At 43.1% G+C, this 21,684-nt stretch overlaps 1 protein-coding gene across 1 annotated transcript in view; it reads right to left on the bottom strand.

The window, feature by feature from the left end:
• Nucleotides 1-21,684, bottom strand: part of LOC148017425 (callose synthase 9-like) — a 202,201-nt gene that overhangs the window by 68,981 nt on the left and 111,536 nt on the right. Inside the window, exons 10-12 of the mRNA XM_087662494.1 lie at nt 14,373-14,495; nt 14,207-14,283; nt 13,984-14,062 (exon numbers count right to left, since the gene is read on the bottom strand). Coding sequence (XP_087518620.1) covers nt 13,984-14,062; nt 14,207-14,283; nt 14,373-14,495 — 279 coding nt within the window. The remainder of the gene's footprint in view (nt 1-13,983; nt 14,063-14,206; nt 14,284-14,372; nt 14,496-21,684) is intronic.

Raw genomic sequence — 21,684 nt, 5'->3', positions numbered from 1 at the left:
AATCACGAAGTTGGTGACCATCTTGAGGAAATGGAGCAGCAAGGTTTTGGAGTTGGCAAGAAAGCACTGAGAGAACACAGCAGTAAAGCCCCTCAAAAAAGGGAGGAAGAAGAACACTCTGATTCCAACAGATAAGTCTCCAGGGACAGGGAAAGTCATAGGCATTGAGAATTGCCGATGTTCATCATAATGCAGATCTAAGTATGTGCTTGAAAATACTGCACTCTATTCTTCACTCCAACCTTAATAGTCCAAAAAAACAAAACAAAGAAAAAAACACATGCACACACGCACAAAACATCAATGTAGGAAAATATGTGATATTGAAACACAGGGATAAAGCAGAAAAGATGAAAGCTTTGGAAAACTACAACTTATCTTTCATGTTTTTCCATCCAACCTCATAGACAGGGAGCCAGAATGGTTGTCAAATTAGAGACAGATAGATAAAAAGAAAAAAGGAAAAACAGAGTATCTTAACATCTCTGAAAGGCTAATGTGGCCTATGAGACCAAGCCATCAAATACAATGAAGTCTGTCTCTCATCTAAAGTGGTAAACAACAAGCCTATGAAATGAGATGTCAGGCAATACACTTATGTAAAGTGTATGTCTATGATACAAATGTAAATGATATAGCTGAAACAGAAGAAAATGAGTGAGAGAGAGAGAGAGGAACCCTCCACACTGCAGGCAAGCACACCTCCTGTCCTGTCTGGCATGCCGGCAGGACTGTGCACCTGCTATTCTGCACTGCTGTGTATAGGGGCAAAGCAGCTCAACAGAGAGAGAGAGCGAGAGAGAGAGAGAGAGAGAGAGAGAGAGAGAGAATGAGCTGTTGACAGCTCTATCTATCGATGGAATGGATTTGACTTGCAACCTTGGGTCCAGACAGGGACGTGGAAGAAGACATGGTGCCATGCACCGACAAGATGGCTCCCCACCCCCCACCCCCCAAAAACCCGGGCAATGTTCAACTGTCTGTCAAAACGCTGTGGGCATCTCCATATTGAATCTGTCACTACTCTTAAGGCCCCTGAATTGGGAGATTCTCTGCCTCACTGGTATCCTCAACTGGTTTCTACTTCCCAAGATTTGCAAGAACCAAATTGGAAACAATTGCTCAAATTTGCAAGAATCTCTTGGAAGAGTACGTCGAGCATAACCATCATGCTATTCCTACCTACGCAGAGGAGGACATTTTGGACACACAAATGAATTCAGCTTCAAGTTCAAGAGCTGGATGAGATCTTGGTACCCTAGCAGATTTTGGCACATAAGGAAAAAAAGTTCAAGGATAAAGTTTCCAAGAAATATTTGGTGAAGTTTTAGAACTATTCATCAATGGATGCTAAGTGGATGGAAGAGGATGACTTGGCAAACCATCCTTAGTCGTTGCAACTTTATCAAGATGCCTTTCAATTGGAGCTAACATTGGTTTGGGCTCAATCACGTTCAGCAAAACAAGGGTCCAAAGCAATGCCTAATGGTCAAGGGGAAGGTAGCCCTTCCACTCCGCCATTCTTGGACAGCTCTCATCTAGAGTGGATCTCGGATGTATCATGTACTCAGCATGCATCCAAGGTACTCTGCTGAGAATATATCTACCATGAGCTCCATAGCTGCCCAAAACGGCATTCTGAGCTGCCCAAACAAGTTATGTTTCGGCCCAAAATGTTTCGGTTGGAAAATGTGTTTCGAGACAGCCGTTTTGGGACAGACAAGGTAACTCGCTCAATTTTGTGACCCACTCTTTATTTTGCCTTACTATGTGCAGATTTCGCCACCCTATTTTGTTTTCTCTCCACCCTCTTTATCAGCTGATCACTCTCTCTACCTATTGTTGGCTTTCCCCCCTTTCACATCTAGTACTGTCTACGACCTTGAAACCCTACATTCCTCATCCCTCAACTGCCCAATCCTTTTCCTTTCCTATCCACACTATTTACAACAATTTTCCCTAAAATTTGGAGCAGATTTTTAGTGTTTCCAGCTAGCAATTCCTCTCCTCTCTTTGTCCTTCACTGTCCACACTAGTTCAAACAGGTGTTCCATAACTTTTCTGCTGGTTTCCTCTATTTTCAGCAAGGAACAACCATGGTGAAGGATACATTTTGAAGCCACATGCACATCAGTAGCAACTATGGAGCTAGCGGTGGCTCAAAGCAATGCAAATGCAACTACTACCATATCATACGCATGGGGAGCCTTACACAAATGAAGGATCATCTTGCTTGTATTAGTGGTCAAGGTACTGATAATTGCCCTAGTGTGCTTGATGCTAAGTTTGCTAGTTTAGAGCATTGGAGGCAACAACGCCTTGTGGTCAATGTGGCAAATAAGGATGATACTCCATGACGAAAGCACATCCTATTGTAACATAGTTATATTTATTTTTCACGCACTCTTTACCGAGCACCCTATTTCTTGAGTTTATATGACATAATATGAGTCTATGGTTGTTCATTCTTCAATCTTCAATCTTAACATATGTCATCATCATTCATGGGCCATGGCATACTATAGTCTTTTATACAAGGATCTAACTTCTAAATCTTGCTCTTGAAAGTTTTTTAAACTCATGGGTTATGATTTTGCAGTCTTGTTGTCTTAGATCTTTTGTAGAATCATCTATACTTGTCAAATCTCTCCTTCAATTACATGTATACTCTATATTGCTAAGGAATTTAAGTGATTTGGTATAAATATTCAACATATAAATGGTATTACCCATTTATATATACCTAATATTAAAATCTTCCTAGAAATAGATGTAAAATCTATATCCTTGTTTCACTGTTTTACCCTTGGGCCAAAACTCCATTTTGCAACTCTGAAACACTTTTTTTTTTTTGCCGTTTCCAAAACACGAGGCAACAATGATGAGGTCACTATCTAGTGTGCTAGCCACTATGAGATGTATGTAGATGAGTATGGTTGTTACTGTAGCTCTGAGACTATATTTTTGCATCAATTTGAGATCAATTCATGAACAATTTGGCATGAGATTTTCCCTGAGTTTTCAATTTCTAATCAATCTCAGCTCATTTTTTATCAATTTGAGAATAGTTTATGATCACTTTGGGATCACTTTTGCATTAGTTTTTGCATCAGTTTTTTATCAATTTTTACAATCAGTTTGTAATCAGTTTAGGGTCGCATTTGCAACACTTTGTAATCACTTCTCTAATCAACAAAGTGATTAATTCACGAATAATATATGCTAAGTTTTCAATGGTTTATAGCTGGCTCCATGGATAGCAACATGTTAGTAAATGCCATTGACAATTTCAGCCATGGTTAATGCTGAGTTTATGATTTTCTATGATTGTGAAGTCAAAACAATTGAACATAAGTTATGCATGTATACAATGGATTCCTAGCAATAGTCCTAGACTGTTTATCAAAATTATGTCATATTTATACTAGCTAGAAATTTTCAGTAAGTTTTGGGCATATGGCATGATTGGACAACAATGGCCAATGTTGAGATTAGGATGCCTTATGGAAATTTCGGTGAGGTAGACTTTTGCTTTGGCACAATGCAATGGGATCGAGCACAATTACACGGATTTCAAGGGGGAGGTCCGTCAAAGGGATGTGAACTTTTGAGATGCTTTAATTTTGCTAGTAACATTTGATTAAGCTACTATTCAATGTGCAAGGTTTTTAACCACATGTATTGCACATGGCAGTAATTTTATGGTAATAGGGCAAGGACCCTGAGGATGCAATGGATGTCAAAGGCAAAAGTTGTGATAAGTTATGCCAACTAGGTTTTGGTGGTCAATTGCTATTAGTTTGGACCCTACGAGAGTTGTTTGGCCAATTAGTGTCAGTGTGACACTAGGGACTCACATTAATTAATTAATTAATGTCAATCTAAAAGTCAACAAAGGTTGGGAACCACTCCACATTTGAAATGGCCTAGCGAATTTAATTACGAATGGGCACATTAAATTTTCGACAAGATCAGAAGGGTGAGATCAATTTTTAGAATTAATTAAATCTGAAAATTAATTTAATGGCTCGATAATGCTGAAAATTGGGTTTGGAAGGCTGCCACTTGGAACAAGTACCCATGCAAATTGTGAAAACGTTTTTTCAGCTTCATTTCAACCATTCAATCAGTTTTCAGCCTTGAGAGAGAGAGAGAGAGAGAGAGAGAGAGAGAGAGAGAGAGAGAGAAGCTGATGGTATAAATTTTTTTATAAAAAAATTTTTAAAAAGAAGCTGATGGTCTGATTACCTACTGTCGGTAACATTTTGGACGTTGGTGACAGCAGCAACAAATCAATTTGGGTCAGGCAACAGCAATTTCAATTGTACAGGAGCTAGTGACAGTAATAGATGGCTGGCGACAGCAATTTCGGGCATTCCTAACAGTAGGCAACAGCTCTTGGAGCAGATTTGACATGCAACAAGCAGAATTCAGCCATTTCCCACATGCAAATCAAGAATCTCTCTTGCCTCTAGCATTCTCTCACCTTCTCTAGCCCATTCTCAAGTTATCTTAGCAATTCTCAGCCATTTGGAAAATATCACAGCCAAATTTGGTGGATAGCAAGAGAAATTCTGCTCTAAACCGTAATTTACAGCAGTATTTAGGGTTTAGCAACCACCTGGGGACTCATGCAATCAATCAAAGGCATTGTACACTGAAATCAACACATGAGATTCATGGAATTGTCAGGGACATAAAATACCACCCATTCATCGTGAATTTGGGACAGCATTTAGCTAGTTGGGGTCCATTAAAGCAAGTCCTCCGTGAAATTCAAGGGGCAATTGGGCCAATTTGTTTGCTAATTGCTGGTACAACAAAGGGCTTTTGGATCAGCCCAAGAGATTGTGGAATCTCAGCTTGTACTCAATCTATTAGTCAATAGAGTTAAAGAAATACCGAAAGAGGGGCTAGTTTTGCAGCCAACAAGGTATCTACTATCCAAGATTATTAAAGTAAAGGTGCATTTCAGTTCAAGCTCGTTAATTCATTGATGTAATTAAGTACTTAATCAGGTATTACTTCCCGATTCTAAAAGGAAAGCCAATTTCATTGCCCTTTTCTTGTATATCTTGCTAATTGTTCATATGTTAGCTTCTTTTTGGATAGCAAAGGTGGTGTACCTCCATCCTTATGCTTTGGATCTTGTTTATCTAGCTACTTTTGGTCAAATATCTCAGTCTTCTTGCTTTTGATTCTTCTTTTGAGGCTTTGACAAGCATCCATGGCATATGTAGCCCTTCGGCTTCTAGGACCGTATCTTGGGCTGCTTCCAAAGTACAAAGGTTTGTTGTCTTGACAGCACGCCATACGGTTCGATGTAATCCATGGATATGTTGAGTTACCCTTCACACGTAATTTTGCGTTCCGCGCTTTGCATTTAGAGTTTCGCATTTTGCGTTTAGGATTTCACAATGGACATCCCCAAAAAGGGCCTGCGTGCCCACCGTGGAGCGCCACCCTACATAGCCAATGCCCTCTCTCTTCCGAGCGCCACCCTAGACAATCTCTTGCCTATTTATAGGCTACCTCTATCACTCATTGTTCACGGCTGATTCATTCAGTCCGTCACATCCTCTCTCCAACCTCTCCACTACCCTCACACCCCTTTTGGAGAACATTGTGGTTCGTGGTTCGTGGCTCTCTTCATCATCTTCCTTATGCTATGGCACCCTTGTTCCCTTATATCACACTCACTCCATGATTCAGATCTTCATCATTCCATTCATCAGAGTTTCTTCTCTCTTCTCTTCTCTTCTCAGTGTTTACCGAGTTCACTGTTCCTTCCTACAAACCCTACTGTCTCGCTGGTACGTCATCTTTTGCAACCCTCCATCCATAGTTTTGGGTTCTGTGTTTTGCATTTAGGGTTGTGTCTTGCATTTAGGGTTTCATAGTGGACAACCCCAAAAAGGGGTTGGGCACCCACAGTGGAACGCCACCCTAGACAGAAGATACCCTCCCTCTGGGCACCACCCTAGACAATCTCTTGCCTATTTATAGGCTGACTCTATCACTCATTCTTCACAGCTGATTCATTTATTCTATCACCTCTTCTCTCCAACCTCTCCACTGCCCTCACACTCCTTCATGAGGACATTGTGATTCGTGGTTTGTGGCTATCTTCATCATCTTCCTTGTGCTACGACACCCTTGTTCCCTTATATCACATTCATTCCATTGATCAGAGTTTCTTCTCTCTTCTCTTCTCTGTGTTTGCCGAGTTCACTCTGTGTTCGTCCCCGCAAACCCTACTGTCTCGCGTAGAACGCAAAACTGCGAGTGAAGGGTTTCTCAACACCTACTCTCAAGCCCAAAAGCGGAAACAAGAGAAGAGTGAGGTGGAGATGAAATGCTACATGCTGAAGAATGCTCATGCATCAGGTGCCACTTAGACAATGTCCCTCGTGGGAAAATTCTTTACTTACCCAAGCGCCCTAGTACAAAAAATATGAAAACATGCAATGCATAGGAGGAATGTCGGACTTTATGTGGTACTGAGAACCATAAGAATATACGCATACTCTAATCTCCAGACTTGGCTCCATGCTAACCAAGGGACAAAGAAGATCCACCCTGTAATTTGAGAATACCACTTGAAAGAAGACCTTTGAAGATAGTCAAGAGACTGGATGAGCTATAGAACCTGAAACTCAACCTCAGGAGAGAAGCCACTAGCTCCGTGACTCCATGCTATAAGGAATATGAACGCTTAGCCAATAAGTCGTTGCGAAAGACCCAAGGGTCCTAATCTAGGTAGATCCTCTAGATCATGGGTATGAGTAGAGAAAATGACTGCTCAAAGGAGAACTACTTCTCGAAAGTGAAAGGTGGTGGTGTGTAAAGAACTTAATGGCACATAGGGTCCCTCTCTGAATTGAAAGGAGTAGAAGTAGAAGTCCCCCTCTAAAGCCGAAGAAGAACTAGAAGCCCCCTCTGAGAGAGAAAGGGAATCCAACCATTCATGGCTCGCAGACTGCAAAGCATCTAATGACGAAAGAGTGTCGTCGGTCATGCAAAAGAAGGTATCTAGGCTCCAAAGAAGAAGCCGAAAAGCACCCAGAAGTGGCCTCTCGAACTTGAGTGAAAGAGGGTAGGGAAGGAGGCTCAAGATGAACCAAGGGTGGGGAACAGTCGCGAGCTCTCAGGAGTATAGACTATGGAGGAGATCTGGGTCGTGGAAGCCACTATACCCGAAAGTGGGTGGAGGAAACCTCCGCACAGTGTGGTGATCTCTAGCGGAGCTTATCGCCTCGTAACGTCTTAGAGCCTCGGTGTGCTTGAAAGGACTTAGTGCGTGTTGGTTGCGGCTTATTGCCTTGAGCATAATACTCCGATAGCCCATGCAAAATGATCCCTATGGCCCAAAAAAGACAAGTGGCACAAGAAGTGCCAAGTGGGAGACCCATATACTCCAGGGGAGCAAGGAGTGAAGGTCGAAGTAGACAAGCATCGATGGTGTGTCCGGTGATCCCATAGTAGGAGAACCCAGTAGTCTAGTCATCTGTTGGGAAAGAAGCCATGGGTACCAGTGTGCCTTATTGAAGAAGAAAGAGATCAGCCATGAACCATAAACTGCAATGTCTGCCTCAAGGGGTGTGAGGGTAGTGCAAGGGCTTAAAGTAAACTACCAGAGGGAGAAGGATGCTACCAGCAATAAGAGGATGCCACCAGCAGTAATAGGTTGCAACCAGTAGAAAACGCAAGGTACAACAATATGGTGGAGCTCTCGAGTTGTAGAGAATAACTGCCAGCAGACTAGCTAAGCCGCCAAGTTGCAGAAAACAGCCACCAACAGTCTGGCTAAGCCGCCAAGAACAGAGAACAACCGCCATGAGCCGCCAGCGGTAGGGAGGAGTCGCCAGACAACAGTCTAGCTAAGCCGCCAATAACAGGAAGAAGCGCCAATAGCACAGAACAACCGCCAATAGCAGGGAAGAGCCGCTAACAATCTAGCTGAGCCGCCAACATCAAAGAACAGCAGCCAGCACCAGATAGCAAGGAGGATCCACCAACAAACTGAGAGGTGGAGGCGGCAACAGAATCCTTGAACGCAAGATGAAAAACAGCAAACGCAAGAGGGAGCATCCACCAATTAGGATGTTGATGCAGCAGAAGAAGAAGAGAAGTGGATGATGAACCTGCCACGAGTCTTTGCCTTCACTGGAGAGAGGATCTTTGCCACTTTTTGAGCAAATCCAACTCTGATACCATATCAAAAGACGACGTACCAGCGGGACGATAGAGCTTGCGGGGAGGAACACGAAGTGAACTCAATAATCACTAAGAACAAAATAGAAGAGAGAAGAAACTCTTATGAATGAAATGATGAAGATCTGAATCATGAAGTGAATGTGATACAAGGGAACAAGGGTGCCGTAACACAAGGAAGATGATGAAGACAGCCACAAACCATGAACCGCAATGTCTTCCAAAAGGGGTGTGAGGGTAGTGGAGAGATTGGAGAGAGGAGTTGACAGACTCAATGAATCAATCGTGAAGAATGAGTGACAGAGGCAACCTATAAATAGACAAGAGATTGTCTAGGGTGGCACCCAAAGGGAGGGCGCCGGCTGTCTAAGTTGGCGCCCCACTGTCAACACCCAGCCCCTTTTTGGGGTTGTTCACTATGAAACTCTAAACGCAATACGCGAAATCCTAAATGCAAAACGCAAAATTGTGGGTGAAGGGTTTCTCAACAAGATAAACTTTCTCATCTCCGTAATGCAAGGAACTTCATTAAGAGATATAAATTTAAGAGAAGAGTTGCAAACCTCTTGATATATGTTCCAACATTGTCTCCTTGGATTTGATTCAACTCATCCCATTCTTGTTGCAAAATAGCTTCAAAGAATGAAGGCAAAAACTTCTTGTTGAACTTCTTAAACTCTTTCCAAGGCTTAAGTTTCTTTCCCTCTTGAATAACTTTGAGCCACCAATTTAAAGCAACATCCTTCAAATGCATTTTAACCATCCTAATCTTTGATTTTTCTATATAATCACCACCCCCCAAAGCAACGTCAAATTGTCTACTAGAAGACAGTTTCTTGAGAATCTTTCTTACCATTGAAAACATCAAACTTGATGCTCCTCTCTCTAGACTTGAAGTCTCCTTTAGCATCATTTTCCTTTGCTGAAAGCATCTTTGGAGATTTAGCCACCATGAAAATAGCCAGTTCTTTTACTTTCTCCTTGCTCTTCTCCATGGAGGGATTCTTAGGACAAGAGAATGCAGCTTGAGTATGATACTTTGGTTCATGCTAAGTTAAGCATTTGTTGAGAAACCCTTCATCCACAATTTGTGTTTTTGCATTTAGGGTTTGCAGCCCCAAAAAGGTGCGCCACCCTAGACTAGTTGTGCCTATTTATAGGCCACTCTCATTCATTCCTTGCGATTGATCCTTCAATCCGTCACTCCCACTCTCTCTTCATCAGTCTTCTGACACTCTCTCTCTTCTCTCCTACCACCATCTCCACACTCTCCTGGCACCAACCTTCATCTCCAGTTGGTAGCATTTATGGTGGCAGTGTGCTCCTCTTCAGCTAGCCTCCATTCTCCATTATTGGAGACGATATCTTCTCTACTCCTATACCTTGCGTTTCGAGTCCACATTGTCTTGGCGTCACCATCTATGCTATCTTCCATAATCCTACACCCTTCTAGCGGCTCCACCTTTTTGCGTTCGCCTGCCAAGAAGGTTCCTCACCATCCAGCATCTCTCTCGAGCAAGCGTCACCTTCATCTCAGAGGCAATTGCACCTTGCATTTCGTTCCTGGCTGTTTCCCACCCTTCTGACGTCACTCCACAGCTGGCGTGTCACTCCCAGAGGCTATCTTCATCTACGTTTTCAGCATCTAGGTCATTCTCACCACCTGGCGTCACTCCCAGTAGCTATAGCGTCACCTCATCAAGCTTGCGTTTGCCGACGGAGATATCATCGACTGTCTCCCTGCTCATAAGTACCACTCTTCATCCTTGCATTTATAGTTTCAGAGGCTCCTCACCCTTCAAGGGTAATCTCCCTGCTCCAAGCGACACCTCCTCATCCTATGTTTTCAATCTCACAGGCTTCTTCGGTAGTCTTCTTGCACTCCAAGGCTTCCTTTGTGCTATGGTACCCTTGTATCAGAACTGAACCAACTTGATCAATTATCACAATGAAAATTAGTACACATACAGGGAGAAAGAGAAAGAAGAGAGTCGACTCCACATTGAGAGAGGAACTGACCCCTCCCCCTTTATAGGAATTTATTGAAACAAACCACGGGCACCAAGTGCCTGAACCATATACAAACGATTGTTGAGAAACCATATCATTCAGTATTGTTTCCCTCCTCCATTTCTATTTTTAATTTCCATTTATAGCCCCAAAAAGACTTTCTACGTGCATTCCAAGAGAGCTGAGGTGCCACTCCAGAGACTTCCATGGACGACACTCTAGACAGTCTATGTCTATATGTATGGCATTGACTCCACCCATGTATCCGTTTCATATTCATTCCTCCCGTATTCTATCACTCTCTTCCTCTCCACTACTACTTACACCCCACCCAAAAGATATAGCAATTCGTCGTCTACACCTCTCCCTAAACCAAGTACTCTATCTTCCACACCTTCCAAGCTGTGTTTCAGCTGTAGATTCTCTTCTTGCATCTAGTGACCATGTCCACCATCTAGTGTGAAATTATACTTGTTTTTGTTTTCTGCAAATTCTTGATAAGTTAAAATAGGCACTACAAGCTGAATTAGTCTCTTAAACAGCCCTAAAAAAGCTTAATTAATGAAAAACCTAAAATGATGTGTGGTTCAAGAGAGTGTTAAAATGATACATGGTACAAGGTCCCAAAACTTTCTATAAATAGGTAGGCTATCCCCCCATTCAATTCAATCTCGTTTTGCAAGTCTCAAACCCTCCAGGTTCGTTGCTCATACCCCATTCACGGAAGACATCTCAACCGAAGCTATCAATTGCTGTCTACATGAGTCTAGTTCATGTTTCAAACCTCTTTGCTGATTCGCACTATTTCCAAACAAGCGACTGCGGCTGATTGCTACATTGCTCTCATACAACCTATCCACGTCAACAAACTGCTGCGCTTGCAAGGCCCAGCTACCACCCAGCTATCAACGACCTCATCCCAACTGCTGCCATCAATTGACTACATGCACTTACTATGCACGCTACTACCACATCATCTGCTACTTAATTTACTATGCAAACAACTGCCACATAATTAGTTAAATCTGCATTGGCAATTTTCTCTCTCTTTTCTACCTATCCAATACTCATCCAACATCACTATTTGCTACGTTTGCAGTTGTTCAACACATGGAGGCTGCCTTGTTGCATTTCACGATCCGTCAAGAGTATGACACACTCTTCCGCTCATCACCTCTGCCTTAGTCCTCAAGACACGAGAGTTCAAAGTACAGTTTTCATTCCTTCTGTTAAATTTATGCTTTGTCATATGCTTTCATTTATATTTCTGCATTAGGGTATTTCTTCACAATTCTCTTCTCCTACCTAGCGAGCATCATCTCCATCTGGCATAAACAAATACGTGCACTTTTGCTGCCATATCACCTCTTTCCGCCTAGTGACAATGCTCTATACTTGGCACCAGCCTATTAGGCTATGTTTCATAATCTAACATCTCCCTAACCTCGCCGACGGCTCTGACGAGCATCCCCTACCTCAAACACCTACACTTTTGCAATTCCTCCACCATCAAGGGTTGGATTTCCTCATATAGAAGGCCATCCTATTGATCATCATCTTCTAGAATACGCGTTCATAGCTAGTGTTCTTCTTCCTCGACTCCGACAACATCTAAGGACTATGTTCCACTCCCTTGACAGCTACCCTTCGCCTTCAACATTCATCTTTGACATCCGACTATCAAAGGACTAACAAATAGATCTTCCAAAGCCAAAGCTTTACAAATATCGCGGTTAAATCCTTGCACATATAGAGAGTGCAACATTTCAACAATCTTTGTGTGTTTGGAGACATTTATCCTCTCAAGGCCTTAAACTGATCTCTATAGATCTGGACTGTAGTTTCACTTTGTTTGAGACTACAGAGTCTCCAACTCATGGGCATCGGTATACCTGGCAGGAATCATTTGACTCCCTTCACTATGCAACTTTCCTTTAAGTTGCTACCACCTAATTGAAACAGGACAATGCAGTTATCTTCAAAGCTTTGGCTTTGTTGTATCAACTTTGTTTATTAGCATGATTCAGTGATTCATCATCTTCTTTTTCTATGTTTCCTGAATTTCTCTTCTCTCTGTGTTTATTGTATATACTCTACGAATCTCCCCACATATCCTACTCTCTGTCTAGTTTGCTTTTACAACAGTCCTTTCCTAACATGATATCAAGGATAACTCATTTCCTAACAAGGACTGATTTACTACAATTCTAAATGTTAGGGTTTCGAAATCCTAATTTCCGTAATACTCCGCGCAACTTGGACTAGATCCAACGAAGTAGAAAGTGATTCATGGATAAGTGATGGATAGAAGAGTACAAAGAATGTGGCTGAAATTTCAACATGAGAGATTATTTGAAATGAAGAGAAATACCTCTAATTATAGGTGCATGACTTAGGTGCTCAAAAGTGTAAAGTAGAGGCTACAAATAACAAGTATTTCCTGAAAATGGCAAGTGTGGAGGCACTTGTCTCTTAAAAATGGCACGTCCTATTATAAATGCCACATGTCAGTTTTCTAAAGAAATAAGCTTCTAAACCTTCTACTCTAAAATTCTCTCAAATGGTTAAGAATTTAATATAGTCATTGAAGATACGGTTCCTTGCAAAATTTTAGATCATTTGACACGAACAGAATTTCCATTTGGGTAACTTCCAAAAAATTTAGATTCTAGAGCGCTTAACTGTATAGGTTCATCGGTTCCTGGTCGTTTCTTTGATCATTAGTATCTAGTTTCACATTCTAAAACCACTCATTATATGGGCTTCTTGTCAATGTGACTATCCAAGTGTAAAAGTCTTAGGCTTCTCAACTTTCTGGTCAATCTAACCATTTGACTAGATTTTAAATTTCTCTTCGACATCTCATCAATAACAACCCAAGTATAATTATAGGGCATTATGGCCATTGGCCGCCCTTCAATAGAAAGATAAACATTTAATCATATTTTGAAACACTCAAATAATACAAATTGCTTTTAAAAGTATATAAGCAGCATCAATTAATTTGAATCATTGAGCCAATCGTCTTGGTAAAATTTGATATACAAAAGGTTGATTCCACTAGCTATCAGCTCCCAATCAATAAATAGCATTGCCCCGCATTCTTTATGTTTGCAAGACATTTGGCACAGGAATTATGCTCAAGCAATGGTCAACAATAAGAAACAAATGACTCCCCTAAAAATCCTCATATCCACATGATGGCCCTCTATCCATGACACAAGCTATGATCCTCGACGCCCCTATATCCATGTTATGGTCTCAATTATACAATGAAAGCATCCTAGAGGCTCTTCTCTAGGCTTCTTGGGCTTTATAACAGTCCCATATGCTTTGCCTTTCTACCTTCGCTAGCTCCTTACATATTATTCAAGCCATTGGAAGCTTGCCATAGCTAAGCAATGCACCGACTACAAAACTCTTACCTAGAACTAATCACAAGAAGAGTCAAACCTCCCTTGATCTAAAGCTATGAAACAACCTCTTCTCTGAAAATCATCCAAGAAAGGCAAAGAGATACCTTATCTAAAAGAATGTTAGATGGTGGTTAGCATTACGTCACGATCCTTCAATCCAACTATTTTGAGATGATGCATAAATACAACTACTAAGTGTGTACCAAATCATTTCTTGCAACATCAACTTCTTTGCTTTTTTAAAAAATTATGAGCTTTATTCTAAACTTGCAAAACAACATTATACTTGAAATCCTAATCCACGTAATTGTTGAACTTTATAAACAAAGAGAAGACTACTAACTTCTTTATCAGCTTTGCCAGTGGAGAAGAACGGTAAACTGAAGTCCAATGGCCACTTAAGATTAAAACAAGATGAAGACCTGCAATTCCATCAACAAAGCAATTAATTGCAAATTATCAGAACTAACCATGCCAAATGGATTTCCAACTGCCACAAAGAAAAAAGGTCGAAGATGCACTTCAAAAATGTAACATGAAAGGATGCAAAAGCTCGCATGTCATACCAGAAATATTCATTGAAATCATCATAATTGCGCCATTTTGAATGTGGGTTTTTTCCATGATTGCACTTGGCAGCTTCCTGCCAGCAATGAAATGCCAGCTATAGTATGCACTTCAACATACAAGATAAGAGATTAAATACAATAGGTCCCAAAAAAACAAGCTTACTGCCGCAAGGGAAGTGTATATTGGCGTTATCACTTTGACCAAAAATGATGTACCATATTCATCTGTGCAGCTTCTAGCTCTACTAACTCTGGATTCAAGAATATTATGCATTTCCTCTGTCATCTGCATGTATGTTTGATTTTCAGATAAATGCCCATAAATTTACATTAACTACTCTTAATACACAAAGATCAAAAACCACTTCAGACAAGTTTGTAAGCCTGCCTTCAAAACATGTACAAAGTTAAGTGTTCAACAATTCATTACGAGCAACAAACAAAGAGACAGTGGTTTGCAATTGCACTGACAGATAATCCTTGTACATTTAACAGACCCTTACCTTGTCAGAATGCAGCAATGAAGCAGAGGGGCCTCTATGAATTTTTTTATATAATGTAAGCAACGACTTTAGAGAGGAATCTTGCAAACAAATCCACCTGTACAGCAAAGGTCACCTAAAGATTTTTCACGCACAATGTAGTCGGTTCATACAAGAAAACTTACAAAAAACAAACTCCCTCATTTCACAAGTACATGAAATTGCCCATATTCAGTCAATTAGAAGCAAAATCCTAAACCCAAGGGGAGACAAACTCTTGAGTAGAGATGCTCAAAAACATGCACAAACAGGTGGAGCAAACTGAATAGTAGATACAAGTAGTGACAAGGGAGAAACAACAAATAAACTCTACTCCCACCACTACAATTTCAAAGAATATCTTGGACAAAGAACAATGCAGGAAAGTATGAGCATGCAACGAGGTAAACTCAGCACTCCAGTGTTAGGGCAGCTGAGTCCTATTGATAGGATTCCCTTGCCCTAAACCTGAAATGCCCTTTGTGCATTCGCCCTAAGTCACTTCATGACAATTGTGACCAATGCTACTAGCTAGTGCCCATCCAGATGTCCAAGCATGTGGGAATGTCATGACCTCAAACGGCCATACAGCTGCAACACCCTCAGCCAAGGGCAGGTGGTGTTTCTGGTGCCCCTTACCATATTCCCCCCCACAGCAGCAGCACCCCCCACCACAAGATCACTAGCACTCCCCTACCCCCCCCCCCCCCCCCCCCCGCCGCGGCTGGAAAAAGAAAAAAAAAAACACCCAGCACAGCCCACCCCACCCTCACATACCCACCTTCCCTCCCCCACCCAAACCCTCATCATCACCCCCACCTCCTAACTTGACCCACCAACCCCCTTCCCCGCCACCACCCCCCTAAGTCAACACACCACCCACCCCCCATTGCACGTTTCTCCACAGCACTGGACTCCTCCCTCAAAATTCACACATGCACCACCCCTATCCCCCCCACACTCAACCTCTATCCACAAGGAGTGACGAGCCTCACACACCAATATCTTTCCCCCGTTTGCAAGCAACCCACCCATCCCACACCACCTCTAGCTCCTCGGTCCAAACAGCACACCGCACTTTCCCCCGTGACACGCAACTCCTCCCACAGGAGTTCTTTCCCATTGGCCCTCGGTCCTACAAGAGGGTTGCAAGTCTAGCAAAGTTCCTGCTTCCTTTGAAGGTGGAAATATTCGCTATTCGCAAGTCGCGAAGTGGCATGGCACATTTGCTAGCTCCCCAAATGAACAAAACTATGACTTCTTCCTCGAGACTTCCCAATATGACAACTGTATGAAGACTCATGTGGAGGAGGTTCTAAGGGACTAGGTATCAATGCATCTCTCAGTTGGGAAAGTCTAACTAGAGTTATCGCTGGAGCAATGGCGGAGGTGCATGATGGACATTAACTCGTAGCACAAGGTAGAGATCCCACACCCCAATATCCTTCGCATCTTGCCATAATGGATATTACCGATGGATCTGCTCAAGCCATTCTTTGCCTAGGCTGCCCAATTCTACCGGACTTCTAAGGTGCACCTTTCAACCTAGCTCTTCGGGGCCTTTGTAGTGGTTCACTAAGCAACCATCACTCTCCTCCATCCCAACTCCACCATGGGCGAGTCGAGTTTGCCCTCTAAGCCCGCATACCTCACCTTCATCATCTTCAACCACATTGAGTAGGTGCTTCTTTGCAAACCTTGATTTTCACCATGGGCTTGAATCCTAGGAAGTAGTTTATTAGGCTGCATGCACGAGCTATAGCTACCCCTTACAAGAGTGTAAGCTCACTTCATCCCAAACCAGTACTATAGTGGGTAAGATCCTCCCAAGCAGTTAACACTCATTATGGGAGTACTCTATCGATGCCCATAATGAGAGCATAAGCTCCCTTCCTCCCAAACCAGTACTATGGTGGCCCGTGGGTAAGATCCTCCCAAGCGGTTCACACTCATACTCCGAGTACTCTATTGACGCCCATAATGAGTGTGGTGCAGTTTGTACTTTGATTAGCTCAAGCTGCTAGCTTGTGTGTAGGACCAGGTGGCCATTGTGGCTGGGAGAGTCATATAGGTCAGGCTAGACATTGGAGACTAGTGCCTTCAGATCCTTAATGTCCATACACCCATGAAGGCATGTGTGCGCACATGCTTTTGGTTGGAGATTCTAGTCAGTTTTCCTGAGGTGGAATCCTACATTGTTGGAGGCAACTTCAACAATTTGGAGAATTAAAGGACCAGCAAACCAAGGTATGGACTTCCAAGGCATGGTAGATAAGGAGTAGGGGGCCTCAAAAGCCTTCATTATCGCAAAAGAAGCTTCAAATGATTGGAGGGAGTCGACTTTCCATAGATGAGATAGCTCCTTGCACTTCTCCTGGGAATACAAGCGACTAGGTGGTGTACTTTTGGAGCAATTGGATTGATTCTATATAAGGATTAGGGGTGCACTTGAGGAGGGCAAGTGGGGTAGCTAGCAAGGATCACCTTATTAGATCATACCCCAATTCTCCTCACACTTGATTCCCCTGCTTCAACCTTGGATCCTCCTTCCCACCACATCCCAAGTTCCAACTATGGATATGAGGAGCTGAGAAGATAGGGAGAATAGCTTTGGACCAAGTAATGGACATAAGGCAAGGATCAACTTATTAGATCATACCCCAATTCTCCTCACACTTGATGCCCTGCTTCAACCTTGGATCCTCCCTCCCACCATGTCCCAAGTTCCAACTATGGACGTGACGAGGTGAGAAGATAGATAGAATAGCTTTAGACCAAGTACTCTGGACACAAGATGGACGAATTGTGGTGGACGCTGCAAAGGCCCTAGAGCCATCAAGCAAGATTTGTCAAGAGGGGGCTCTCCATGCTTGTCAATAGTGTTGTGAGGAGGAGAGGACCCTTTAAAGGGATCTAGCAACTATGACGAGGCTATTATTATATGGGTCACCTAAGGATCCTACTCTCCACACCCAAGAGCTATGTGTATGGATGGCTCTTGCAAGCTTTAGAGGACAAGAGGTCAAAGTTGTCCTTCCACACCTCATGTACTTTTTGAGTGTGCGAAAAGGGAATAAAATGTGTAGATTGTTCTTCCAAGTGCATCAGGCATGCGCCTCAAGGGACCACATCCCATCCTTCCAAGCAAATATGGGAGGGTCCGCTCCTACTTGGAGGAAGTGATGGAACTTGCCCCTAACTTCACAATATTGCCTTTTTAGCGATAGGCAATCTAAGCTTGAGTGACACGTTACAAACAACAAGATGGGAACCGCATCCCATCCCATGTCACAAAGAAGAAGGAATGGTCGCTCCCTTCCCCTTTCAACGAGGAGGAGCTGGCCTAGGCTTTCCATTCACAGGATGGGTAAAAATGCCCTAGAGAGGATGGCTATCCATGGCCTTCTTATCTATGTACTAGGAGGCGGTGAAGCACCATTTGCTATGAGCATTTCTCAAGATCTTCCATTCTGTGGGTAGCATGTCAACAACTCTAGTTAGCCTCCTCTCAAAAGAGGGAGACCACTTAGAACTCTCCTAGTGGCAGCCGATCGCCTTGTTGTTAGTTGCCTATATGGCACTAGCTAACATGATTGGCAACAAATGCCATCCCATCCTCCCAGATATTATCATGATACACAAACAAGCTTCATCCAAGATGGGATTATCTCAAACAATGTTTTCACCTTCTTTGAGGCCAGAGAGTGGGCACAACATAGTTGTCAATAGGTGGCTATGCTCCTTTTGGACTTCAAGAATGCTTATGGTAGGGCTAATTGGGACTTCCTAGAGGGTACCATGGCACTACTAGGCTTCCCTCAAGTGTGGATCAAAGGCATGTCTATACTATACTAATCCGCACCACCAGGAGAGTGATCATAGCGCAGAGGGGGGCAAAGTTTTGATTGGAGCCATCCATTAGGGCTGCCCTCCAGCCCCATAACTCTTCCTACTCCTCACGGAGATGATGTCCTACTCCCTTTTCTTGAGAGTGAGCGGCACACAAGGTCTCAAGCCCCCTCTAAGCACAAAGACAGTGTCAGTGGACTCAAAGTATGCTCATGACACAGCTCTCTACATCAAGGATGATGAGATGATGCTAGAGAGAGTGAGACTAGCACTAGAGGTGTTCTACATGCTACAAGTGTAATAATCAAGTGGCAAAAGTTAGTTGGTTTTCTTAAAGACCCAACCTCCAATACCAAGTGGGGCATCCACTTGGATTTCAAATGTGTGAGGAGGGGTCAAACAATTAGATACCTTGGATTCCAAGTGGGACTTGGCATTACCCCAACCCAAGTGGAGAATTCCCTAGGGTTTCAACTGATGAGCGAGGGCAAGACAATCAGATACCTTGTATTCCAAGTGGGACATGGCATTACGCCAACCCAACAATTCATCATGATACTCGATGCCATCAAACAGAAGCTGACATATTAGAGCATGATCCACTTCTCCCTAGTATGAATGGACCCTCATGGTCAACCAATTTCTCTTGGTAACAATGTGGTCCATTGCTTCCTATTGTTGTTTCTTCTGCACATGTGGTTCAACTATGCTGCCTAGTGCAGAACTCCCCTTGGGCTTGTTCAAATGGGTCCACAAATTCCCATCCCAAGGTGACTTGGGAGACTATCATCCATCATTGCTCTAAGGGCCAGTTGGGTATCATTGATCCAAAGTATCAAAGTCTAGCCCTACTAGGCCAGCTTGTGGTCCAAGGACTCAACCCACATGGACATGCATGGAAAATCCTCTAGTAGGACTTTCAAGAGTGCAGACCTCAACTAGGTGGGAGTGGAGACCATCCCTAAGCTGGATCTTCGCTATAACATAGATCACGCCACCCAGATCGTCTTTCCTTCATAGCCTAAAATATGGGTTTGGCAAGGCTTGCATAAGGCTCTCGTACAGAGGTTTCCGGAGATTGATTGCCAACTTGTTCTCTAGAACCCTCACGTTCAAGCCCATGACAAGCTACAACTTGAAGAGCAAGCTTGCATCCAGTGGGCTGGATGGGAAACTAGGCATGCCCATACACATAGATGCAACTATCCCATGTGCCATACGAGAGGCTAGAGCCTTCCATTAGTGAGCCTTTGCAGCCTGAAGAGGTGTGGGATCCTCAGTTCTCACTAATGGGCATCCCCCTGCAAGTGGCAAGCAAAGTGGGTGGTGCTCCCACAACATTTTCTTCACACTTCAAGCTAGTGGTCGGCTAGTCATTGACAAAGGAGAACAAGATGGCAATCTCACAACCATCCCTTGGAGGAGGATCCATGTCACTGGCCTCCATAGGAAGACTGAGCAAATTAGACCTGTACGTACCCTAGGCTAAGTTCCAAGAGTGGCACCTCTCAAATTTTTGGAAGAGTTGGCCTCTAAATGAGCTGGACTCAGACCCTGGAAAGTAGCTTTGGCCAACCACAAGAGTCACCAAGAAGCCAAAAAGTTTCTTGGCCTACACAACTAGGATCAACAAACAAGTTCTTATGTAGAAGGAGATGGATTGGCCACCCTCATGCAACCAGCATTGGGAAGAGCAAAGCATCCTAGATGCTTTTTGTCAAACGTTGCAGCGACACCTCTAAGATAGCTAGACACTATGGAGGGTGTCTTACCTCATCTAGCTTCTCACACATGGGAGCATGGTAGTAGGGAGTCGATTAGCCAAGATGTAGAAGGATGGATTCCAAAAGCATTGTCCACACACAACTCGCACTAGGTAGAGCAAAGCATCCCAAATGCTTTTTGTCAAAGCTTCTAGCGATGCCTTCAAGATAGCTAGACACTATGGAGGGTGTCCTACCTCATCTAGCTTCTCACACATGGGGGTGTGGTAGTGGGGAGCTGATTAGCCAAGCTGTAGCAAGACGGAGTCCATAAGCATTTTCCACATCAATGCTAGGAAACTCTAACGCAATGCCTTTAGTCATGCAAGGCAATCCAATTCGTGAGGAGAGAAATTTGTCATATTCTCTCTCATAAGGCACCCAACATGCACTGCATATTCTAGGGGATCTTCTACTAGCAAGCGGCCAACAAGTTCACCACTTGCTATACGAGACCGAAATTGCCCCCCTTTTACCCTTCCCCCTAATGGTGTGGTGTTTCCATTTCCCCCTCCTCCAAATGTGTCATTTATGTTTCCATTTCCGTTTCCTCATTTCCCTCAACTTTGGCTGAAGCCTACAACAAAGCAATAAAAAGTGTGGGAGATCATCGGGAGCCTCACAAGTCAGCACATTTGATGGTACACTATCAACAAATTTTTGATAGCGAGGGCACCTTGGTATACATTTCCACAGATTGGAGGCTAGGAAAAAATTCTTAGCAAAGCACATGACACTAAAGAAAATAAGTGTGTTCTTGGAGATGACCTCACTGCCACTAAGCTAGTCCTCACAAGAGAGTGTATGCCCAAAATTCAAGTAGCCAAGGAGGAAGGTAAGATGGCCTTCTATAGGGGAGGTAGAGGGGTGATCCTATAGAAACGCACCAAATGATGGTGCAAGACCTACGTGGCCAACCTAAAACTAGTAACATGGACCTCTAATGGATCATCACCACTAGATATAGGTGCATTCAAGGAGACTTTTAGAGACCGGGATATCATCTTCTATTTGGAGACAAACCAAGGACCATATAGCACACTTCCACACTTAACTAAATATAGGTGGGAGTAAGCACACAAGATGGAGGCATGTACCATGCTATGCATGACAATTGAGGCTTAAGAGCAGTAGCAAGTTGTTTAAGGAGGAACTCTACTTGCAGATCCATGTAGTCCATCAAGACGAGCAGGCCAATGCATGTCAATGAGGGTGCAAGAGTAGAAACACTCCTTGTATATTGTCATATGGTACTTCCCTCCCATGACATCCAAATGTGTCTGTCATAATTGATGGTCACAATTGGGATAGCAATGGATTGCACTATCTTATCTTTTACAAT

This window comes from Lygodium microphyllum, chromosome 22 (assembly GCF_053477565.2).
Source record: "Lygodium microphyllum isolate KBCC chromosome 22, Lygodium_microphyllum_v1.1.10, whole genome shotgun sequence".
NCBI classification, from domain to species: Eukaryota; Viridiplantae; Streptophyta; class Polypodiopsida; order Schizaeales; family Lygodiaceae; genus Lygodium; species Lygodium microphyllum.
The sequence above is the reverse complement of the archived record's forward strand: the minus strand, read 5'-3'. Positions and strand labels throughout refer to the sequence as shown.